General features: G+C 32.6%; 2 protein-coding genes and 1 pseudogene across 2 annotated transcripts; 2 read left to right on the plus strand and 1 right to left on the minus strand.

The window, feature by feature from the left end:
- Nucleotides 1–853: 853 nt before the first annotated feature.
- LOC25497738 (putative mediator of RNA polymerase II transcription subunit 26) lies at nucleotides 854–6,268 on the plus strand. Its single transcript, XM_013592451.3, has 4 exons — nucleotides 854–1,165; nucleotides 3,857–4,027; nucleotides 4,943–5,584; nucleotides 5,922–6,268. The coding sequence occupies exons 1-3, from the start codon at nucleotides 1,036–1,038 to the stop codon at nucleotides 5,578–5,580; spliced, it is 939 nt and encodes a 312-aa protein (XP_013447905.1). The 5' UTR covers nucleotides 854–1,035; the 3' UTR covers nucleotides 5,581–5,584; nucleotides 5,922–6,268.
- LOC11437836 (membrane-anchored ubiquitin-fold protein 4) lies at nucleotides 862–19,960 on the plus strand. The gene is made up of 4 exons (XM_003622054.4): nucleotides 862–960; nucleotides 13,358–13,574; nucleotides 16,819–16,989; nucleotides 19,530–19,960. Exons 2-4 carry the CDS (start codon nucleotides 13,445–13,447, stop codon nucleotides 19,583–19,585), a joined length of 357 nt encoding a protein of 118 aa, XP_003622102.1. The 5' UTR covers nucleotides 862–960; nucleotides 13,358–13,444; the 3' UTR covers nucleotides 19,586–19,960.
- LOC112416894 (uncharacterized) lies at nucleotides 18,728–18,834 on the minus strand (annotated as a pseudogene).
- Nucleotides 19,961–22,740: the final 2,780 nt, after the last annotated feature.

The following is a 22,740-nucleotide window of genomic DNA, read 5'->3' on the forward strand; positions in this document are numbered from 1 at the left end:
AAATATATATTAACCACCAAAAAAACTCCTCTAGCATAAGGTGTGCCCAAGCATAACTTTTTAGTCTTCACAATAGCGGTTGTCTCTATATCTAATCTAGATAGATAAATAAATAAAAAAATTCACCCAAAAAAATCTAGTCTAGTTAAAATTCATTAAAATAATCTTAAAGAAAAAACCAACAACTAATGAAGGTTAAGTCATTTGATAAGGATAGCTTATTGGCTCTGTCGTTAGTGTAAGTATCTTTTTAATGAATGAATTATAATACTCCATGTTGATTAAGTTCTGAGATCTGCTCTAACTATTGCGAACTTAAACCAACTTATCTAAATTATGTTTTATCGAGAAAAAAATTACTTCCTCCGTTCCTAATTATAAGACCCTTTTGTTAAAATCACGGGAATTAAGAAAGTGAATATTTGTATTAAAGTTGTTTGTAATCACTATTGTTTTTACAATTTTATCCTTAAGAGAGAGAGTTAGATTATGTTTTCCATATGCTATTTATTGCTAATTGTAGAAAAATATGTATAATAAATAGGGGCATGTATGTAAACAAATAATTAATGTAGTTGGAAATAACAAAGGGGTCTTATAAAAAGGGACAAAAAAAATTCTCAAAAGGGTCCTATAATTAGAGACAGAAAGAAAGAGAAAGCGTCAAAATCGGAAGATAGATAGGGATTTTGTTTTTGGTGGTGGCCGAGATTTAAAACCGAACCTTGCATATATTAGTGAGTAATGTTATGAAATTTTAATTTTTATTGTATTCTTAGATTCTCTCGGTCTATTTTTTCTCTCTCAAAATTTTTCAGTTCATAAATATCTCCACTTATTTCAATAATCACTTATTTCAACTCTCTGTCATTTCAACTCTCTCTCTGAACCACCATCCTTGCTTATTACAAACAAAACAAAAGCAACACTTTCAAATGACATAAAAAAGCTTCTAAGTTATTCTAATCACTTTTGAAGCTGTGTTATTGTAAAATAATTATTATTAAATTTTTTAATTTTTGTTGTTGATTCGAGATGCCGGATGATGAATTGGTGGAGCTGAAGTTCCGTATATACGATGGATCAGATATTGGACCCTTTTCTTATTCACCAACTTCAACTGTTTCTATGCTCAAGGAAAGGATTTTTGCTGAATGGCCCAAAGGTTAATTAATCACTTTTTTCTTTGTTGATTAATCACTTTTAATTTGGTTGTTAATCTGTGTTTTGTTTTGGTTTTTGTTTGGTGGGTGTTTTTTTTTTATTTTTGGTATTTTGATTATAGTTTTGATGTGTTAGTGATTTCAGTTCTTGAGCTTGAATGAACTCAATGATATACAGCTCTTTTTGTTTGCTCTCTTGCACCAACACTTCTGATTGAAGGCTTGTCCCAGTGTTCTAACACACACACAGACACATGTGATTATATTGAACTATATCATTTTTTCAAAATTTTATCTATGTTGACGTGTCATGTCCATGCTTCATAGCTATGTAGCACTAACATGCAGGTACAAACACTTGGACATTGGACATGACACTGACTGACACATGTCAGACACCAATAGTAATTTGAGAAAATGGAAGTAAATGAATGTAATAATGTAACATGTGTGTCAGTGTTGTGTTTGTGTAGTGTACCGACACGTGTCACACCTTCAGTTTGAAGTGTCAATGCTACTGGCTTGGCTTTGTTTGGATAAATAGTTTAATTTGCAGCTTATAATTATTATGGTACACGCTTATTATGTGTAAGCTATTTCTGGAACACAAGATTAAGTTAATTGTTTACTTATTAGCTATAAACTGTTTTCATAAACTATCATGGAGAACTTGTGAAAATAAGCTGAAAACAATTATGAACATGTCATAAGCTGTTTTTATAAGTTCTTCTGAACATTCTCATAAGTGCTTATGCCTGTAGATAGGTTCAACTAAGCCAATTCAAACAAGCCCTTAGGCATATAAGGGGTTTTTATTTTGTGTTTGATGCTCTTTTGTGGAGGTGTTAATGGATTCTGTTTTGAGGAAAAGGTTTTTAATTTTTAATATGTTTATTCTCAAATGGGGCAAGTTGTGTGTAAATTTATTTTTGTTTTGTAGTTCTTATGTGCAATTTGTTAGAAGTTAGATAAATTTGCTTATTATGAAAATGCTTTTGTATTCAATTGGGTAGTTGAATTAGGTGTTGACACAAGATTCTTTGCTTTATCTGGTCAAGAAAATTAGTGAATGTGATGTCATAAGATTAGTTTTTCGGGTTGGGTTTTTGTCTTGTGTTATTAAAGAGAAAGAAAGCTTTACCGCTTTTGGTTTTTGAACCGTTTCAGGAAACACCGATAAACATTAATATCTGTTGGATTAGTAATGGAAACTATATGGTAGGCTTTATTCAGAAAAGGTTCAGTGGTGATATTTAACAACCCACATCTTTAAGCATTTGAATATGAGTTATGGGCATTGGATATGCAAAATAAAAACAAAAGCAATTGATTATCGTATGTTCATGTATACTTGTTAATTGTTTGGTTTCACATTTGATAAATGTGATTTGAATGAACTTGATTTTGTAAATTGATTTGGTCGAAATTTAGTTTGAAGTGAAGTAATTTTTACTTAGAATTCTATTGGTTAATAAAGGAAAAGTGTGTCTATGCTACATTTCGCTATAAATAAGTGGTTAGATTTGGTTGGCAAATGGTTATAGAGGTCACTGAGAGGCTTTTATTTCTGTTTATTTACTTTGCTAGTTCATCACTTTCTTGTGGTTGTTATGGTGATGCAATTGACTATTTTGGCTCTTTTTACATCGTAATGTAAAATGATGTCATTGTTAATATATATTTAAATGTAAAGCTATAATTGTATTGTCAAATTGCCTCCATGGCATGGTGGATTCTGTGTCAGCCAACAACAACTATTTTATCCGCCATGTTTCCACCATAGGCTGCAATACCATGTTTATGTAGCGGATTTTTGGCTTGCTGCCATAATCCGCCACTGGTAATTGTATTAAGATGGATGAATGGTCACATTAGACAAGATAAAGAGTCAGATTAGAAATACAATCCTTAGAGAGAAAATTTCGATAGTTTCATTATCAAAATGCTGGCTGAGTCTTGTCTTAGGTGGTCTAGGTATTTAGAAGAGCTGTAGGGGCACTACTTAGTACATTTGACCAAAAATTTCATCTTTTTGAATTTTTGTCGGAAAAGGTACACTTAGATTTCTGATTTTTCGTCGACACTCATCAGAGTTAATCAGGAATTTTTTTTAGTCGACACTGTATCGTGATATTCAGGTTTTGTTAGTAACATTATCTGGACAACTGTTTCAGCTGCTAAACTCTCTTTCAGATGTGCAAATGTGCAACATATGAAGTAGTAACTCTTTGTATCCTCTTCTAAATGTTTTACTCTTTGGATGTTGTCATCTACAAGGTTATCTGGTTCTTTGTATTATGGATGATTATTATGTACTTTTTATCATGAACACGGGGCATAGCTCCTGTTATTTTTCCCTTAGGCTGTGTTTGGATTAATGGAAAGGAGTGAAATTGAATCATCATTAAATGTGGTATTGTTTGGATTGTTTAAAACAGGATAAGATGGAATAATTCTATCCTATTCCACCCACTTTCCACTGTTTCTTCTTCAATTTGGGTGGATGGGATGGAATGAGTCTTTTTCTCAAACAATGGAATGACCAGTGTATTCCCTCTCATTTCATTTTGTTCCATTATATTATGCTCCGCTCATCACTTAATATCCATCCTTAATTACCGTTGCTTTAGTGCTATATTTCTTAACGGTTTTCTTTTTCTTACCATTTATAAAAATGCGCCTTTTGTTCACAGACAAGAAAATTATACCAAGGGCAGCAAATGATATTAAGCTCATAAATGCTGGCAAAATTTTGGAGAACAACAAGACGGTGGGCCAATGTAGAGTACCTTTTGGTGAGCTTCCTACGGGGGTCATCACCATGCATGTTGTCGTTCAGCCATCTCTGGCAAAAGCAAAAACAGGTAGATTATACTCCGAAGTATATTATGTGATTGTTAATTACTGTTTTGATTGTCAAGTAGTTTGTTCCAGAAGTTAATATATTTATACTTCTATGCCACTGTTGAAATAATAGAGACTTAAATTAGGAAGGAGGAACAGAGTTAAAAGCTCAAAATAATCCAATTATATTTGTTTTTTATTTTATTTTGAGGGATATGATGCATAAAAGTACTAATCCATGATTGTGTCAATTATCATCCTTATCAATAGACAGATCTTAAAATATGGAAACAACTCTTGGCTCTTGAGATATTAATAATGTCTCTAAGCTATTATAGAATGACAATATTATGTAGATATTCTAAAGAGTGTTATTCTGTTAAATCAACAAGATCGAATAGTTCAATAACCAAATAACAGCTTATAAATGAGGCTTAGTTAATTAATTTTTGTTGTGTTCACATATGTTTTGTTCTGCTATGTAGTTACTCCTTTTAATTTTAGGGGAAATTACACGCACCTCCCCTGTGGTTTACACAAATGTCACCCCCCCCCCCCCCCTCTATTTCCCTAAAAGGACATACCTCCCCTACAGTCTTACATTGTTTGGAAACTGTTCAAACTTTAAACTTTGCTTTGTCTAACATCTACAAAAACCTTGCGGCTTCAACATTTCCTAGGTTGTCATCCCTACAAAAACCGTCATGAACTTGTTTAGTGTTTTGTGGCAGTTTTCACTCACTAAAGCTACCTCCTTTCAATCTATATTGGCTAAAAATTGAATTTTGGGGAAACCTAGAATTAGAAGTGAATCTGTCAAAACTATCACAGCGAGATTCTACTTTTGTTGGTTGGCAAGCGGAAATCAATTTTGTTGCCTAACCCAGCAAGAGCTGACACAAGAATTGCAGGAAATTGACTTTACTCTGATGTAGCTCCACAGGTGTCTCAAGAACAGCCTGTTCAGGATGAGCAGGTGGAGCAGGAACCTGTCCAAGGTATGCAGGTTGGACAAGACTGGTATGCAAGGATTGAGATTGAGCAATTAAGGCAAGGTGCTGAGCAATTAAGGCTAGGTGCTGATCGACAAAGGCAAGGACAAATGCTCGAATTATTGTTGCATCACTTTCATATCCAGTATCCTCCACCCGATCCACAGATGTCTCAAGAACAGCCTGTTCAGGATGAGCAGGTGGAGCAGGAACCAGTCCAAGGTATGCAGGTTCGACAAGACTGGTATGCAAGGATTGAGGCTGAGCGATTAAGGCAACGTGCTGAGCAATTAAGGCAAGGTGCTGAGCAGCAAAGGCACAGACAAATGCTCGAATTATTGTTGCAGCACTTTCATATCCAGTATCCTCCACCCGGTCCACAAGTGTCTCAAGAACAGCCTGTTCAGGATGAGCAGGTGGAGCAGGAACCAGTCCAAGGTATGCAGGTTGGACAAGACTGGTATGCAAGGATTGAGGCTGAGCAAATAAGGCAAGGTGCTGAGCAACAAAGGATAGGACAAATGCTCGAATTATTGTTGCAACACCATCATAGCCAGTATCCTCCACCCGGTCCAGAATAATTTTGTGAGCGTTCTTCACCTTTTTGTATCATTTTTATTTTTGAATCATTGGGGACAATGTTTGGTTCAAACATGGGGGATATGTAGTTCTTTTAGTGTCTAGTGTCTTTTAGTGTCTTGTTTAATGTCTTATTTTTAATTCCTCTTGTTTGAATTTGTGTTTGTGCAAGTAGAAGGCAATGTAGCAACAAAAATTTTAAAGGACAGGAGTCCAAACAAAAAAAAAATAGCTTTCATATTTTAATAATTTATGTCGTGACCTCCCTTTTATCATCACAATAGAAATTGTTTTTCAATAATAACACTATTTCTCATACACCACCATTTGAATAACATTTCAGGTTTAATGTGCGTTCTAACTGTTGAAGTTGTTCATGGTAAAACCCAGCAAAAGAAAAACAAATCGACTACTCCCTCTAAGAATGTTCTGTGAAAGCTTCCTTCACAACAAGAATCTTGTTTTCGGTCACTGAGATTTTCGACAATGGTAATGTAATCATCACCTTAAAGTTTGTTGTTCTAACACACAAAACCCATTAGATCTGGGACTGGTATCGTTTTCAGTCAAAGAAAGGTAAGTTTTTAGATTTATCTGTAATGAAATAGTTAGAAAGTTGCATCTCAAACAGAAATGGTGATGACTGGGATGCGAATTTCACCGTTCTAATTCATAAAAGTTGCATCAAAAGTTTAAAGTTGTGTGTTACACAAAGTTTTCCAGAAATTCGAATCTAGATCTCGAAATTAAAATTCAGATGGAGGCTTGAGTCAAGAAGGCACAACTTCGTTATAATGAATCCGTATACACACAGATGCAAACTTCTCTTTTGCGTTGGTATTTCTTTTCCGCAAATCCATATTATGATTCAACATCTTTCAATTTTACCTTATAATCTGTGTTTGTTCATCAGAAATTCTAATTAAATAACCAACAGAACAATTTAGAATTACGAACAAATAGTTGAGAATGGAGGAGTTGGATGAAGAAGAAGAATTGGGCATGGTGTTAGTGTTGGTAATGAAACTTCCATGAAGATGGTTCGGGTCACATAACTATTTACAAAGGAATTTTGTTTTTATAATGAATCTTCCATGAAGAAGATTATTCCTTTTAATATTTTATAATGATGTAGTTCTGAGGGAATCTTCCATGAAGTTTTATTTGATCAAACTACAATTTAAGAAATTTCTTCCATTAGTGAAGAATTATTAATTAGAACATATAAGAACACGAGCAATTAGAACATGATAACCATTCTCTAAACAATCTCTTATATTAAGTACACCTAATAAGAATTAAGAACATGAGAAATGGTTTTGAATGGTTTCATTCTCAGTTATTCAAACATGAGTACAATTAAATGGCAAAGAACAAAATCGATCAATCAAAGCCAAAAATAATGGAATGTGAACAAAAGTAGTTAGTAGAGATTTTATTTTGAATTTTCCATTTATAATTCACTTGTGTTGATGTGTCAAAATTACTTATTTTAATTGGTTGATGTTGTAAAATTGATTTACTTCTGACGGTCTATTCTAATTAATCTCATGTATACAATGTTCTTTAAAAAAATAACAAATATATACATATTCTCTAAAAAAACAAATAAATACATCAGTGTTAAAAAGATTTAGATATTTAAATACTTATTTTATGCTATTACTGAACTAATAAGATTATATACATTACTATTTTAATTTATAATACTTCAAATAATAAATAAAATTAGGATTTATCAAACTAAGGAAATCAAGAGAGAAGGAAGTAGAATGATATGTTTTGATTTCTCAAAATGGTGTGTATATACATGAATCAAAGTATGGTATTTATACTACTAAATTTACCACTATTACATGTGTAAAATTATTTGTTCTACTATTCTAATTTGGCATTTACATAGGTAATAGGTAATTGACACTTACTATTGTAAGTTGACATTTTGGATATATATTTCAACCTAAATAGTAATATATATAATTATTATGTTTTTATAATTTCTTATAGCACTCCCCCTTTGAAATATCTATCACAGTGCTCTATTGAAGTTTTGTTGAGGATAATTTGATTGAAACATATGTTGCCTCGTTAAAAACCTTATCAGGAAAAATCCATTGGGATAAAAACCTTAATAAGGGAAAAAGAGTACAACATTATGCTCCCCCTCAACCAAACACATATTGTTCTTCTTTAAAGATCTCGAAGCTGACGCATTCCAATACTTTGCATGTGCTTCTTGAAAACTGATGTAGGGAGTGCCTTTGTGAAGAGGTCTGCCACATTATCATTTGAACGAATATATTGAATATCCACTTATTTGTTTCTTTCAAGTTCTTGTGTGAACTTAGGGGGATATGTTTGGTTCTATCACTTTTGATGTAACCTTCTTTCATTTAAGTAACACATGCAACATTGTCTTCATACAAGATTGTTGGATTCTTATCAACTGTTAAACCAGACGCTCCTTGGATATGTCACAAAACCGAACGTAACCATCTACACTCTTTTCTTGCTTCATGAAGTGCTATTACTTCAGCATGATTTGAAGAAGTTGCTACAAGTGTTTGCTTTTGAGATCTCCATGATATTGCAGGGCCACCATATGTAAACACATATCCAGTTTGTGATTTAGCATTATGTGGATCTGACAAATATCCTGCATCTGCATAACCAAGCAAAACTGGTTTTTGTATTGTTAGAATAAAACAAACCAAGATCAGATGTACCTCGGATATATCGAAATATATGTTTTATTCCTTTCCAATGTCTCTGTGTAGGACATGAACTAAATCTCGCCAGTAAATTCACTACAAAAGCTATATCAGGTCTTGTACAGTTAGCAAGGTACATGCGTGCTGTAACACCTCGTTTTCCCAACATATAAATAATATAAAATAAATCAGAGTTCATCACAACAGGATGTCACATTTCGTTCTTCAAAATATCATTAAATGTAAATAGAGTTAAAATCAACTCTTTATTAAAAGCAACTGCTTCCAATAATTAAAACAATGTCGCAGCGGAAAATATTCAACGTTTAAACAATACTTGGCACTAAAGGCCTCAACGTCATCAACATAATTAATTCCACCTAAAAATGGTTCAACAATAAATTCATAAAAGAATACGTAACAATGGAAAATAAATGTCGCAGTATTCGAGGGGTATTTTGATCTGTTTGTGGTGTTTTTTAGCCTTAAGACAAGTGTGAACAACAATTTTATCAAACAAAAAAGAAAAGGTTATTTAATTATGAGGTGGGGTCATAGTTTTTGTTTTATATAAGCCATCCAAAAGTTAATAGATAACACATCTCAGTCGTCGAAACAAACAAGTAATATATCTATGGTCCTGCTTTAACTTTTCCATCATGGGAAATTTTTTCCATTTCTTAAACTAAACCTCACGTAGAATTTGTGCCTCATAATACCTTTTACACAGGAGCAATAAAAAGCTGGACTACACATACTCACTTGAAACTGTAGTCGGGTTCAAAGATTCATGAAAAGCATTTGGGTTGTGATAAGTGCACCCAAAGAACAAAGCCTTTAAAAAATAAAAAGAAATGCAAAAAAAAATTGATTTGAATTTTATTTCCGTATTGAATTATGTTGCTGTTTTTCTTTCCCTTTTACTTGAGGACGATCAAAGATTCAAGCATGGGGGAATATGATAAATTGTAGTTTATAGCGTTTTTAGTTTCCAATGTCAATAAAAATTAGTTTATTTTAGTCTCGTTTTAAAACTATTTTACTTCAAAGTATTTGTTTTATTTTCAAGGTCAAAATAATGAAGAACTAGTTACCTGGATCAAAAGCATGGATTAAGAGCCAAGAAAAAGAAGAAAAATCAAGTTTTGAGGCATTTTCAACAAGCATGATTGTGCCCCAATTACACTAGGTTGTGCGCCTTCTTCCAATGGACCGTGCCCAAATGAACATATTTCTCACGCACGACTGTGCGCCCCAGTGGCACGGTCATGCACCCCTTCAGATTTTCAGACTTAGTCGTTTTGAAAGTTAGCACGGTCGTGCGCCCCATAGGCACAACCATGTGCTTTATGCAGTCAAAGTTTAATGCTTGAAATTTGCCAAATATTGACTTATAATCCGAGTTCAATGTCTTGTATGAGGTTCTAGGCTATAAACAGAGCTCTTATTAGAGTTGTAACACATCTTGGAATGCTTGTAACTTTACTTTAGAGAAATCAAAAGTTTTACACTTGTTCTAAGTTGTTTTTGTTCTAAATTTCTGCACTTTACTTTCATGTTTTTTACATTCCTGCAATTTACCTTGCAGCATTTTACTTTCATGTCTTTATATTCTATGTCTTTTAATTTATATAGCATGTCTACGATGATCATGAGTGAGTAGACTTGTCTAGCCTTGGAATTGTTGGAATGATATAATGATCCAATCCTATTTAAACCAAATTTAAATTCTATTTTATTACAATTTGTTTTCTAATCTAATCTCATAGTTTTTTAAGCCTTATATCAAATATCAAACGAAGGACCGAAAAGTGAAGTTTGATATTAGAATAAATGATATTAGACAAGACAAACAAAACATGAGAATAGTTTTGTGAGTCTTGAGACATAATAAGATTTATACTTAAAGGGTCTCAATGATAATCAATCATGAGAATAAGCTTGATTATCATTGAGATACATTCATGTATTCTGAAAGGAAACATGAAATGCAAAAGAGAATATTGTCTTTAGAAACGAATTTAACATAAAATAGAGATATAGATATGGAATGGTTTAGTATTTGTCAGTACGATTAGAGCATAATCCTAAGACCTTTTTATAATATATGAATTTAAAACCAAGAAACCATTGAATTATTAAACTTGATCTTTTCACTTAATCATAACTAAAAACAAGATTGATATATAAACTCTATGAGAAACGATAACTTTTTTACTACTCGATAGAACCATATAGTTGCGGATTTGTATCATTATCCTATCTAAAAGTCTAGTTTGTACTAATGATTTTAAGTAGAACATTTGACATATTTGTAAAAAGGTTAATAAGCAAATATTTCTTGAAAGACTAATAGACCAATAAAATTATGCAGAGCATGTACATCATTTTTTTTCACGTTATAAGCGCGCGCGCATATATATATATATATGGAAATGTTAACCAATGTCCCCGGGACACTGGTTAAGGAATCATAAAAGGAAATTTTGTATTGAAAATTGTGGATTCTACTTTTTGAAAGTTAAAAAAGTGTTTTTTTAATGTAAAACTTAACTTTTATTTCTACTTTTAGTTCTTTAACTAGTGCCAGTTAACAAGACCCAAATATTGTCTATTTAAATATATTATGATATTGGAAATTAAAAGGAACCAACAAATTATCAATATAATGGAGTATATGTAATTACACATATATGGATCGGCCTGATAGACCTAGTAAGATTTTCTATAAGCCTTAGTCTCCCCTATTTAAATTAATGCTTTTTTAAAAAATTTGAGTCTAATATATTTAATAAACAAGCTAAGACAGATCATACTTTAAGGAAACTGAGTAATATGTTCCTAACAACGGTTTAGCCTATTCTCATCCTTATTTACCAGTGTGTGTATTGTAATGTGAAACAGTGTGGTGCGGTCCAATAAAAACAAAGGAGTGAGTAACATAAAAAAGGGGAAAAATAGATCTAGCCCAGTGCATCGGGAGTAAAAACAGTCAAAATTACAAAGGGTGCTAAGATTGTAAGTGATTGTTGTTTAGGTACCTAATAATTGCTTAAAGGCATCTCCTGAATGATAATTAATTATTGTTCAATACATTTAACATGTCTAAATAGCAATTGTGAAGATAGTAATAACCTTTTATATATATATATATATATATATATATATATATATATATATATATATATATATATATATATATATATATAAAGAACTCTTATTACTATATTTTCTTATATTAATTTTAGAGTATATCATATTTTTGGTATAAGTTATTTTAAGAAATAATTTTTTAAGGAAAGCTTTAAATATAAAATTGATATGAATAACTTCTTATAAAAAGTTGTTTTAAATATTTTATCATTTTGTACTATTTTTTTAGATGGTAAAATAATTCAAACATTTTTTTTTTTAAGAAGGTATAACTTTTATTAAATAAAATGACGTCAATGATCATTTGTAAAACGGTCTCCATGGAGATTTGAATTGTGTAGCTTGATCTTACAAGCTTAAACTCTTTTCACTTAACCAACATTTTATAGTGATTATTAAAACAATCACTAATAACCTTTATACAATCTTCACCGTATAAATTTGAATTTCATACTATAGAAATTAGATGTTTTGTAATAGAGTTTTAAAAATAAATGAAACTTACCCAATTCTTGTTGAGAGTATATTAGCAATTTCACATTATTTAAGTGATGTAATATTGCAACTCATGTGTTTTTGTTGTTTAACTGTGAGTTTTTGACTGTGTTTTGTTCCTATTTAAAAAAATATAAACATATAATAATGATAGAACAATAAAATTTGAATAAACCATTTCCATATAAGCTACTACATCAGTATTTGAACACAATCTGATTCAAATACATTTGACTTTTTATTTATAATTATAAAATTAAAACCATAAAGTACATTTAATTTTAAAGGAAGCTGGTCAACTTGAACCAAATTTTTTATATTATTTTAATCCAGAAATCAGATGTTTTCCAATAGAGCTTTAAAAATAACTGAAAATTACCCAACTCTTTTAAGGGTATATTAGTACTTTCACATTCTTTGAGTGATCTAATATTATAACTCATGTGATTAGTTGTTCATAATTGTTTCTTCGAGCTCGAGTTATTCTTCTCTGCTTAACAATATGCCATTCTTGCTCAAAGTGATATGTATATGTGCAAAGGTTTGTATTCTCTTTCTTTAATGTTTATGTTAGAGTTCTTCTTTCGTGGTTAATTTTTTTATTTGCTCTTTTCCTTTCTTCCTTCATTCTTGTTTTGTTTTACGAGGAAACATGATTTTGATTAATAACTTTTCATTTTGTTTACTTATAGAACTTGCTTTTGTCGTTTTTTTTTTTTTTTTATGGGATTTCATTGTAAGCACTTTTAGAACTTGATTTTGATTGAGTGTTATTTTAATTACATTTAGAACTTGCTTTGGTGGAATTTTTGTTTACTCTGTAAATAACTCTTTAGTCTTCACAATAGCGGTCGCATCTATATCTATTGTCCTGTTATACGTTTTATTCAGGATTAGACTACTTCTAATGTCATTTAATTGAGTTGTGTTGATTAGTTGATAATGTAAAATGCATTCAACATAATGATAACTTATTTGCTATGTCGTGAGTTCAACTTTTATTGTTAATGTAAGTATCTTTTTGATGAATGATTTATAATACTCTGTGCTGATTAAGTTTTGAGATCTACTCTAACTATTACGAACTCGAATCAAATCATCTAAATTACCAACTCATCTAACCTTTATTTTTTATAATCAAGAAAAAAAACTAATATTAAAAAAAGAAAGAAAAAAAAAAGAGAAAGCGTCAACATCGGAAGATAGATAGGGTTTGTCAAATTTTCATTTTTATCTTATTCTTAGATTCTCTGAATCTATTATTTCTCTCTCAAATTTTTCACTTCTTAAATATCTCCACTTATTTCAATAATCACTTATTTCATTTCAACTCGTTTTCTCTCTCTCTCTCTCTCTGAACCACCATGCTTGCTTATTACAAACAAAACAAAAGAAACATTTTCAAATGACATAAAAAAGCTTCTAATTACTTTTGAAGCTGAGTGAAACTGTGTTATTGTAAAATAATTATTATTAAATTTGTTAATTTTTGTTTTTGTGATTCGAGATGCCTGATGATGAATTGGTGGAGCTGAAGTTCCGTATATACGATGGATCAGATATTGGACCCTTTTCTTACTCACCAAGTTCAACAGTTTCTATGCTCAAGGAAAGGATTTTTGCTGAATGGCCCAAAGGTTAATTAATCACTTTTAATTTGGTTGTTAATCTGTGTTTTGTTTTGGTTTTTGTTGGTGGGTGTTTTTTTATTTTTGGTATTTTGATTATAGTTTTGATGTGTTAGTGATTTCAGTTCTTGAGCTTGAATGAAGTCAATGATATACAGCTCTTTTTGTTTGCTATCTTGCGCTAACACTTCTGATTGAAGGCTTGTCCTAGTGTACGACACCGACACGACACGACACAGACACATGTGATTATATTGAACTATGTCATTTTTTCAAAATTTTATCTATGTCGACGTGTCATGTCGAGTGTTTGTGTCCGTGCATCATAGGGTTGGAGATTCTGTTGCTAGTGATTTTTTAGCTGTTTTTGGGTGTTGGGTTAATAGCTATGTAGCACTTACATGCAGGTACATACACCTGGACATTTGACACGAGACTGACATGTGTCAGACACCAATAGTAATTTGAGAAAATGAAAATCAATGAATGTAATAATGTAATACATGTGTCAGTGCCGTGTTTTTTTTTTTTTTTTTTGAAGAAATCGTGTCAGTGTCGTGTTTGTGTAGTGTACTGACACATGTCAGAGACACCTTCAGTTTGAAGTGTCAGTGCTACTGGCCTGGCCTTGTTTGGATAAATAGTTTAATTTGCAGCGTATAATTATCGTGATAAGCGCTTATGTGAAGCTATTTCTAAAACACAAGATTAAGTTAAATTGTTTACTTATTAGCTATACTGTTTTCATAAACTATCTTGGAGAACTTGTGAAAATAAGCTGAAAAAAATTATGAACATGACATATGCTGTTTTCATAAGTTCTTTTGAACAGTCTCACAGGTGCCTATGCCTGTAGATAGGTTCAAATAAGCCAATTCAAACAAGCCCTTAGGCATATAAGGGGTTTCTTATTTTATATTGTGTTTGATGCTCTTTTGTGGAGGTGTTAATGGGTCCTGTTTTGAGGAAAAGGTTTTTAATTTTTAATATGTTTATTCTCAAATGGGGCAAGTTGTGTGTTAATTTATTTTTGTTTTGCAGTTCTATATGTGCAATTTGTTAGAAGTTAGATAAATTTGCTTATAATAAAAATGCTTTTGTATTCAATTGGGTGGTTGAATTAGGTGTTGACATAAGATTCTTTGCTTTATCTGGTCAAGAAAATTAGTGAATGTGATGTCATAAGATTGGTTTTTTCGGGTTGGGTTTTTGTTTCTTGTCTTGTGTTATTAAAGAGAAAGAAAGCTTTACTGTTTTTGGTTTTTGAACCGTATCAGGAAATACCGATAAACATTAATATTTGTTGGATTAGTAATGGAAACTATTTGGTAGGCTTTATCCAGAAAAGGTTCAGTGGTGATATTTAACAACCCACATCTTTAAGCATTTGAATATGAGTTATGGGAATTGGATATGCAAAATAAAAACAAAAGCAATTGATTATCGTGATCTGGTTTCGCTTTTGATAAATGTGATTTGAATGAACTTGATTTTGTAAATTCATTTGGTCAAAATTTAGTTTGAAGTGAAATGACTTTTATGTTTGAGTGTTCTATGCTACAAGATTTGGTCAATAAAGGAAAAGTGTGTCTATGCTACATTTCGTTATAAATAAGTGGTTAGATTTGGTTGGCAAATGGTTATAAAGGTCACTGAGAGGCTTTTATTTCTGTTTATTTACTTTGCTATGTCATCACTTTCTTGTGGTTGTTATCGTGATGCAATCGACTATTTTGGCTCTTTTTACATAATTATAAAATGATATCATTGTTAAATATATATATTTAAATGTAAAGCTATAAGTGTATTGTCAAATTGCCTCCATGGCATTATGGCATGGTGGATTCTGTGTCAGCCAACAACAACTATTTTATCTGCCGTGTTTCCACCACAGGCTGCAATACCATGTTTCTGTAGCGGGTTTTTTGCTTGCTGCCATAATCCGTCACTTCTAATTGTATTAAGATGGATGAGTGGTCACATTACACAAGATAAAGAGTAAGACTAGAAATACAATCCTTAGAGAGAAGGTTTCAATAGTTTCATTATCAAGATGCTGGCTGAGTCTCGTCTTAGGTGGTTTAGGCATTTAGAAGACCTGTAGGAGCACTTAGATTTTTTGACTTTTAGTAGACACTGGATCAGAAATCTCATCTTTTTGACTTTTTTGTAGGAAGAGGTACACTCAGATTTCTGATTTTTAGTACATACTGGATCAGAGTTAAACTGGACAATTTTTTTTTCCAACTGATTGGCTACTTGCAATTATGTTTCGGGATATCTGTATCATGATATTCTTGTTTTGTTAGCAACATTAACTGGACAACAGTTTCAGCTTCTAAACACTCTTTCAGACGTGCAAATGTGCAACATATGAAGTAGTAACTCTTTGTATCCTCTTCTAAATGTTTTACCTTTAGTGACCTATATTTGATAGAATACTCCCTTTTGTGAAATTTCGATAGTTTCATTACCAAAATGCTGGCTAAGTGTCGTCTTAGGTGGTCTAGGCATTTAGAAGACCTGTAGGGGCACTAGTTAGTACAGTTGACCAGAAATCTCATCTTTTTGACTTTTTGTCGGAAAAGGTGCACTTAGATTTCTGATTTTTAGCAGACACTGAATCATAGTTCAATTGCACAATTTTTTTTTTCCAACTGATTGGCTACTTGCAATTATGTTCCGGGATATCTTTATCATGATATTCTGGTTTTGTTAGTAACAGTTTCAGTTACTAAACTCTCTTTCAGATATGCAAATGTCCAACATATGATGTAATAACTCTTTGTATCCTCTTCTAAATGTTTTACTTTTTGGATGTTGCCATCTACAAGGTTATCTGGTTCTTAATATTATGGATGATTTATTTTGTACTTTTTTACTATGGACGCATGGGGCATAGCTCCTGTGATTTTTCCTTTAGGATATGTTTAGATTATTTAAAATAGGATAAAATTGAATAATTCTATCCTATTCCACCCACTTTCCACTGTTTCTTCTTCAATTTGGGTGGATGGGATGGAATGAGTCTTTTTCTCAAACAATGGAATGATGAGTGTATTCCCTCTCATTTTATTTCGTTCGATTCTATTCATTTCGTTCCATTCTATTTCATTATTCCATTATATCATGCTCCACTCGTCACTTAATATCCATCCTTAATTACCGTTGCTTTAGTGCTATATTCTTGTCCCTTATTTCTTAACGGTTTTCTTTTTCTTACCATTTATAAAATTGTATCTTTTGTTCACAGACAAGAAAATTATACCAAGGGCAGCAAGTGATATTAAACTCATAAATGCTGGCAAAATTTTGGAGAACAATAAGACGGTGGGCCAATGTAGAGTACCTTTTGGTGAGCTTCCTACGGGGGTCATCACCATGCATGTTGTTGTTCAGCCATCTTTAGCAAAAGCTAAAACAGGTAGATTTTACTCCGATGTATATTGTGTTATTATTAATTACTGTTTTGATAGTCAAGTAGTTTGTTCCAGAAGTTAATGTATTTATACTTCTATGCCACCGTTGACATAATAGAGATTTAAATAAGGAAGGAGGAACAGAGTTAAAAGCTCAAAATAATCCGATTATATTGGTATTATTGTGATTTTGAGGGATAAGATGCATAAAAGAAAGTACTAATCCATGATTGTGTCAATTATCATGCTTATCAATAGACATATCTTAAAATATGGAAACAACTCTTAGCTCTTAAGATATTAATAATGTCTCTAAGCTATTATAGAATGACAATATTATGATATATTTTGTAGATATTCTGAAAAGTGTTATTCTGTTAAATCAACAAGATCGAATTGCCAAATAACAGCTTATAAATTAGGCCTAGTTAATTAATTTTGCCTGTGTTTGCATATGTTTTATTCCCATGTAGTTACTCCTTTTAATTTTAGGGCCATATTATTTATTTTTGGGGAAATTACATGCACCTCCCCTGTGGTTTACACAAATGTCACTCACACCCTCTATTTCCTTAAAAGCACATACCTCCTCTGCAGTCTTACACCGTTTGAAAACTGTTCAAACTTTAAACTTTGCTTTGTCTAACATCTACAAAAACCTGCGGCTTGAATGTTTACTAGGTTGTCATCCCTGCAGCGACAGAGACACCAAAGCAATTATAGTTTCATGAACTTGTTTTGTGATTTGTGGCAGTTTTTCCTCACTAAAGCTGCCTCCTTTCAATCTATACTGGCTAAAAATTGAATTTTGGGGAAACCTAGAATTAGAAGTGAATCTGTCCAAACTATCACAGCAAGATTCTACTTCTGTTGTGAAATAGATGCTAGAATATTTATTTGTTTCAATGGAAAATTTAGATTAGTACTTATTGTTGTGCAAGTGATGAAACAACGTAACTACAGTGAGTTGAATTTGGATGTTTGAAGCATTAAACTTTTTTCTGGTTTGTAAACGAATTCAATCAAGGAGTTGTTCCTGAAAGCAAAGTGCCAACTATGGAAATGTTGGGTGAGAAATTAGATAATTGAATGCTTACAAACTTTGACCAACAGAAATTGGAATGAGGGGTTAAAAGATGATATTTATTGAAAATATAAGGAGGTTGGTGCTCATTTGATAAATAGAGGGGGTGTCGGTGACATTTGAGCAAAACTCAAGGGAGGTTAGTGTAAAAACCCCTTTATTTTAAATAGTTGAATAGTTGAATTCTTCTAATTTATGAGTTCCATTCAGTTCTTGTGTCACTCCCACCAGTAGCACCCCAAAACAAAATATCATACCCACACAATGGCTTTTATGATTTTGGTATACCTGGCATACCTATGATTCTCTGCTGGGTTTTGTTTGCCCGACTACATGTCATTATCACTGTTACTTTTAGGGATTAGGGTACCCCAAGGTTTTCATAGTGTAAATTTCCAATTTGATCCTTGAAATTGTAAGAGTGTCTGCACATTTCATTATTCTAAAATGACCCATAGAATTGAAAAATATTAATCAGATTCGTCCCTCATTCTGGTTCTGTTATCAAATGTATCTCCGATATTATTCACTTAGTTTCAAATGCATCCCTGACATTGCCTATTTAATGTCATTATGGTCTTTGCAAATACCAATGGAGGGACGGACATGATTAAGTTTTTACAATTTCAAATATCATTTTAAATATTAACAGTGTGGGGGATTAAGTAATGATGTAGGATCTGCCACTTGGGCAGACCGTATTTTAGCACCCCTCCTATGTGCAATGGAGGTCACTCACCCATCAAGACCCCATCTAGGTAAGTCTTTGGCAGATTAAGTTGATATGGCCTTACAATTTTAGAGACAAAATTAGGTATTTAGTATTTTGTTATTATAAACACTCGGCACGGTTTATTATAAGAGAAATGATATTTGTACAACCAATTTCTAACAACTTTTTGACAACTTTCTCTCTCATACTCACATTACATTCTTATTATCTCTCTACCTTTTTCTCTCTCTATTGATTTTGACCAATCAAAATAGAGAAAAACGAAGTTGTCATGGAAGTTGTTTAGAAAAGGTGTACAAATATCACTACTCTTATTATAATTATTGAGCACTTTTAATTCTGAGTCTAGAAATGTATATAATTTGAATCATTTTAGAAACCTTCCTTAGGTGGCACCCCCCTGTCTGCATTGACATTTTAGATGCGTTCTCAACAGGCTTTTTGATAGCCATTTGTTTTTATTACACCGCAATGTTTCAAAGAGTCAGCTCAATGTAGTTACTTTACTAGGTAATGGTCGTTGCTAACTAGGTCCAAGTATTGTGACCTATGTAGCACCAACACTTTATATTGAACGTCTGTTTGCTGTCTGACACATGCTGGTGTCCGACACCGAAACATAAAATTGTATTCAGTCACTTTTATTTCCTAATTACAATCAGTGTATCGTGTCTGGATATATGTTAGTTGTGATTGCTTGTTAAAAAATTTCTTGTTGACCTGAACAGAGAAAAAAGTAGATGATGTACCCAGAAAACATTTTTGTGGGTGTTCAATATTGTGAAAAGCCAGTCACATGGATGTTAAGCTGCTGGTCGTGTTTGCTGGGATATCCGAGGTCATGGAAATGTGTAGCCGTGAAGACATGTTCTATAAAAGGGGTGTTTAATGTATCTTAGTTCATGCAGTCTATCACATCATCAAATATATTTTATAGAAAGAAAGGTTCAGTTACTATTCCTAAGAATTTTGAACAATATTCTCTACCAGAATTATCATATACATGTTTCTTGTGCATTGGTGACAACAAAAATTACTTTGCAAACGTTTCTTGTTACATACCTTAACATATTGTCTTGCTTTTTTCTTTATTATGTTGGGTCTGTACAACAGAAAGAGGCATTTTGTCATTGGTACAAAGATTCCATTATTTGTCAAACCAATTGCAAGATAATGTCGGAGTGATTAAGGAAAACATATTCCTTCATAATAACCATCTATTTTACTACATTGATGAAGTCTATGTTGTAAGCCGGTATGTTATGTCGGAGTTTTTACTCAATGTAGCCAAACGTATAAGAGACCCAGTGTTTTATAGGATCCAGGTTGAGTAACTTTGGCATGGGAAAGTTACGTAACTTTCAACAAACCGTAACCAACCGATCAATCAAAGATACCCAATTAAGCCACGTGTCAATTCTTATTATCCGTCACACGCTCGGTTGACCCACGCGTCGCTGTGCTGCCCGCTGTTACTTCCAACGTCGTACCTTTTTGTTGTGATGCTAATAGATCTCTGATATTTTCTTTCATTCATTGGATGCAAGTATTCTAACTGATTTGGAGTAAAAAAAGGTACACCTTTTTTTAGACATTGATTTTGAACCGCAAACTTGTAATCCCCACCCTCACAAAACTGTATTAACTCACTGAATAAAAAATGGGACGTTGGAGGTAGGACAATGGGTGGAGGAACGACGGTGGCTACATATAGATCAACGGAGGGTGGCGGCGTCAGGTGCGACATCGTCTTCTTGAAACTGTCTGGAGTTACATAAAAAATAAGAGGGTTGACGCACCGTAACTTTGCCGCTCAATCGGTAGGGTTGAATAGTCATTTCTCCACATCTTCCACACTTTACGCCTCGACTGAAAATGTAGTCATAATCATACACATTATTTTTTTTGGAACAATCGGAGAAGGAAAAAAAACAAAAAAAGAGAAAGAAAAAACTATCTAGAAAAGAAGGTCCCACTAGCATCAGCTAGCAGGTTGATTCCAGCAGGCGGGTGCTCGATGGACCAGAAGGACTCATGGCTCCCTGCATCAAGTTTAGCTAAATAATCTGCACACGCATTTCCCTCTCTTAGAGTATGCAAAACATAAACCTGCCAATTTTAATTTTTGTTCCGGGCTTCGGGAACCAATCCGAGCTTTGGAAAACACTTCTTTCAACTTGTTTAATCTCTGTTTGAACTCCTAAACCTACTGGAACATGATTTACTTATTTAAATTTGGGATTTTCTATTTTGGTTGAAACTTGAATATTTTTGGAAATTTCGAATTTTATCGAAATGAACTTTTATGAACTAAATAGGATTACAAGTTGAGTCTACAGTTCCTATAGACTTAGGCAAGACTTGTAGTGTTGGTCAAACATCTTAATCATGTTAAACTTGATATTTCGGGTGGGAATATGGGAAATGTTAACTTGGTTTTCTCATACGAACTTGAACTATTCTTTGAACTAATGTTTAATAGTTTGTAAGTGGCTTAAGCTCATGACTACATGATTGATTAAGATTGTTTGAGAGTTTTCAAACTTTATATTGTTACCTTGTTTTGGGAATTATCAATGTTGGCCGTTTGCCACTTGATATGGATTTTATCGGAAATGATTCTGTTAAGCCAATTATCTTATGATCTTTCGTGACTAGCCTTATATGACTAAATGAAAATGTGTGAATGAATTGTTATATGTTGATATGATACTTATCATAAGATGTTGTATGTTCTCTTACTTGGAATATGAGAAATAATTGGAGTGGTGAAACTATATGATGTAGTTGATGTTGAATGATGTTGATGATTATGGTGATAATGACTTTTATTTGAATTATGACTTGAATGTTGTGTGGACGTAAATACTTGATAATGCAATTGTTGTGGAGATGATCAATATATTTGGAAGTTGTCCTTTATATTGTTGTGAAAATTATGAGGTGATTTTGCATTGTCGAGTCTTTGCTTGTATGTCCATGCATCATAGTCAAGTTGAGTCTTGTAGCTTTAAAAGGGTTGAGCTCTTTTACTTCGGTGATTATGTAAGACGAGTGTGAAATCTTACATACGATGTTTTTGTTGCATCGAAGGTGACGACCTTGAGGTGATTTGGTACCACATGCATATATGTGTCGAACTAGGTGCATATCATGTTGACATGAGTCTTATTTGTGGCATATGAATGATGATTGTTGATGATAAGTGTGTTTGATAAATACATATTGTGAGATTTTGGAATGAATGTGTATATGGATATTAATTACTCTTGATTAATGAAATGATGCTTGAATTGATTTATTCATGTCTAACTGTTTATGTGGATTATGATTGATGTAATGCTTACCCTAGTGTTTTGACCGCCTACCTGTCTGTATGGATGGGTAGACGTTGTGCAGGATTAGTTGCTTTGGTGAGTGGCTCGGTGGTTGCTTGGATAGCGGGAGCTATCTCCGCTATCGTGTCTTAGAGTCTAGGATAGGCTTTGATCTAGGTGTCTATTTTAATTCTCTAGATTATCTGTTTGGATTTTTTCATGTTTGGATATTTACCCATTTGTCGGGACTTGGGAGAATTTTTTATGTTTATGTATTTTTGATATCATGGCATGTATGTTTTGAAGTATATGGTTTATATCCGATGCGACTGTTGAGAATTTTATACATGCATGTTGTTTTGGATTTTGTATGAAGACGTAGCGTCTATTTCTTAAATATATATATTATTCGCGTGTTTGATCGCTTTAATAGAAATAGGGCGTTACAGATACGATTAACCTCATCCACAACCATGCGAACCTCCTATCAACATCACCAAAATCATTCCGATTCCAAGCCTTAAACACTTGCTTCATATTTATTAATTTTAGTTGCAATTGGACCATACCACCACCACGAACATTTTTAGACCAAGTATCTACAACAAGACGTATGCAATCA

Source organism: Medicago truncatula, chromosome 7 (assembly GCF_003473485.1).
Source record: "Medicago truncatula cultivar Jemalong A17 chromosome 7, MtrunA17r5.0-ANR, whole genome shotgun sequence".
NCBI classification, from domain to species: Eukaryota; Viridiplantae; Streptophyta; class Magnoliopsida; order Fabales; family Fabaceae; genus Medicago; species Medicago truncatula.

What these genes read in the sequence shown, in the direction of transcription:
- LOC11437836 (XM_003622054.4), top strand. Translation starts at nt 13,445, where the DNA reads ATGCCTGATGATGAATTGGTGGAGCTGAAGTTCCGTATATACGATGGA. An exon ending in TTTTGCTGAATGGCCCAAAG is followed by an intron (nt 13,575 to 16,818) that starts GTTAATTAATCA and finishes TTTTGTTCACAG; the next exon opens with ACAAGAAAATTATACCAAGG. An exon ending in TTTAGCAAAAGCTAAAACAG is followed by an intron (nt 16,990 to 19,529) that starts GTAGATTTTACT and finishes TGACCTGAACAG; the next exon opens with AGAAAAAAGTAGATGATGTA.
- LOC25497738 (XM_013592451.3), top strand. Translation starts at nt 1,036, where the DNA reads ATGCCGGATGATGAATTGGTGGAGCTGAAGTTCCGTATATACGATGGA. An exon ending in TTTTGCTGAATGGCCCAAAG is followed by an intron (nt 1,166 to 3,856) that starts GTTAATTAATCA and finishes TTTTGTTCACAG; the next exon opens with ACAAGAAAATTATACCAAGG. An exon ending in TCTGGCAAAAGCAAAAACAG is followed by an intron (nt 4,028 to 4,942) that starts GTAGATTATACT and finishes ACTCTGATGTAG; the next exon opens with CTCCACAGGTGTCTCAAGAA.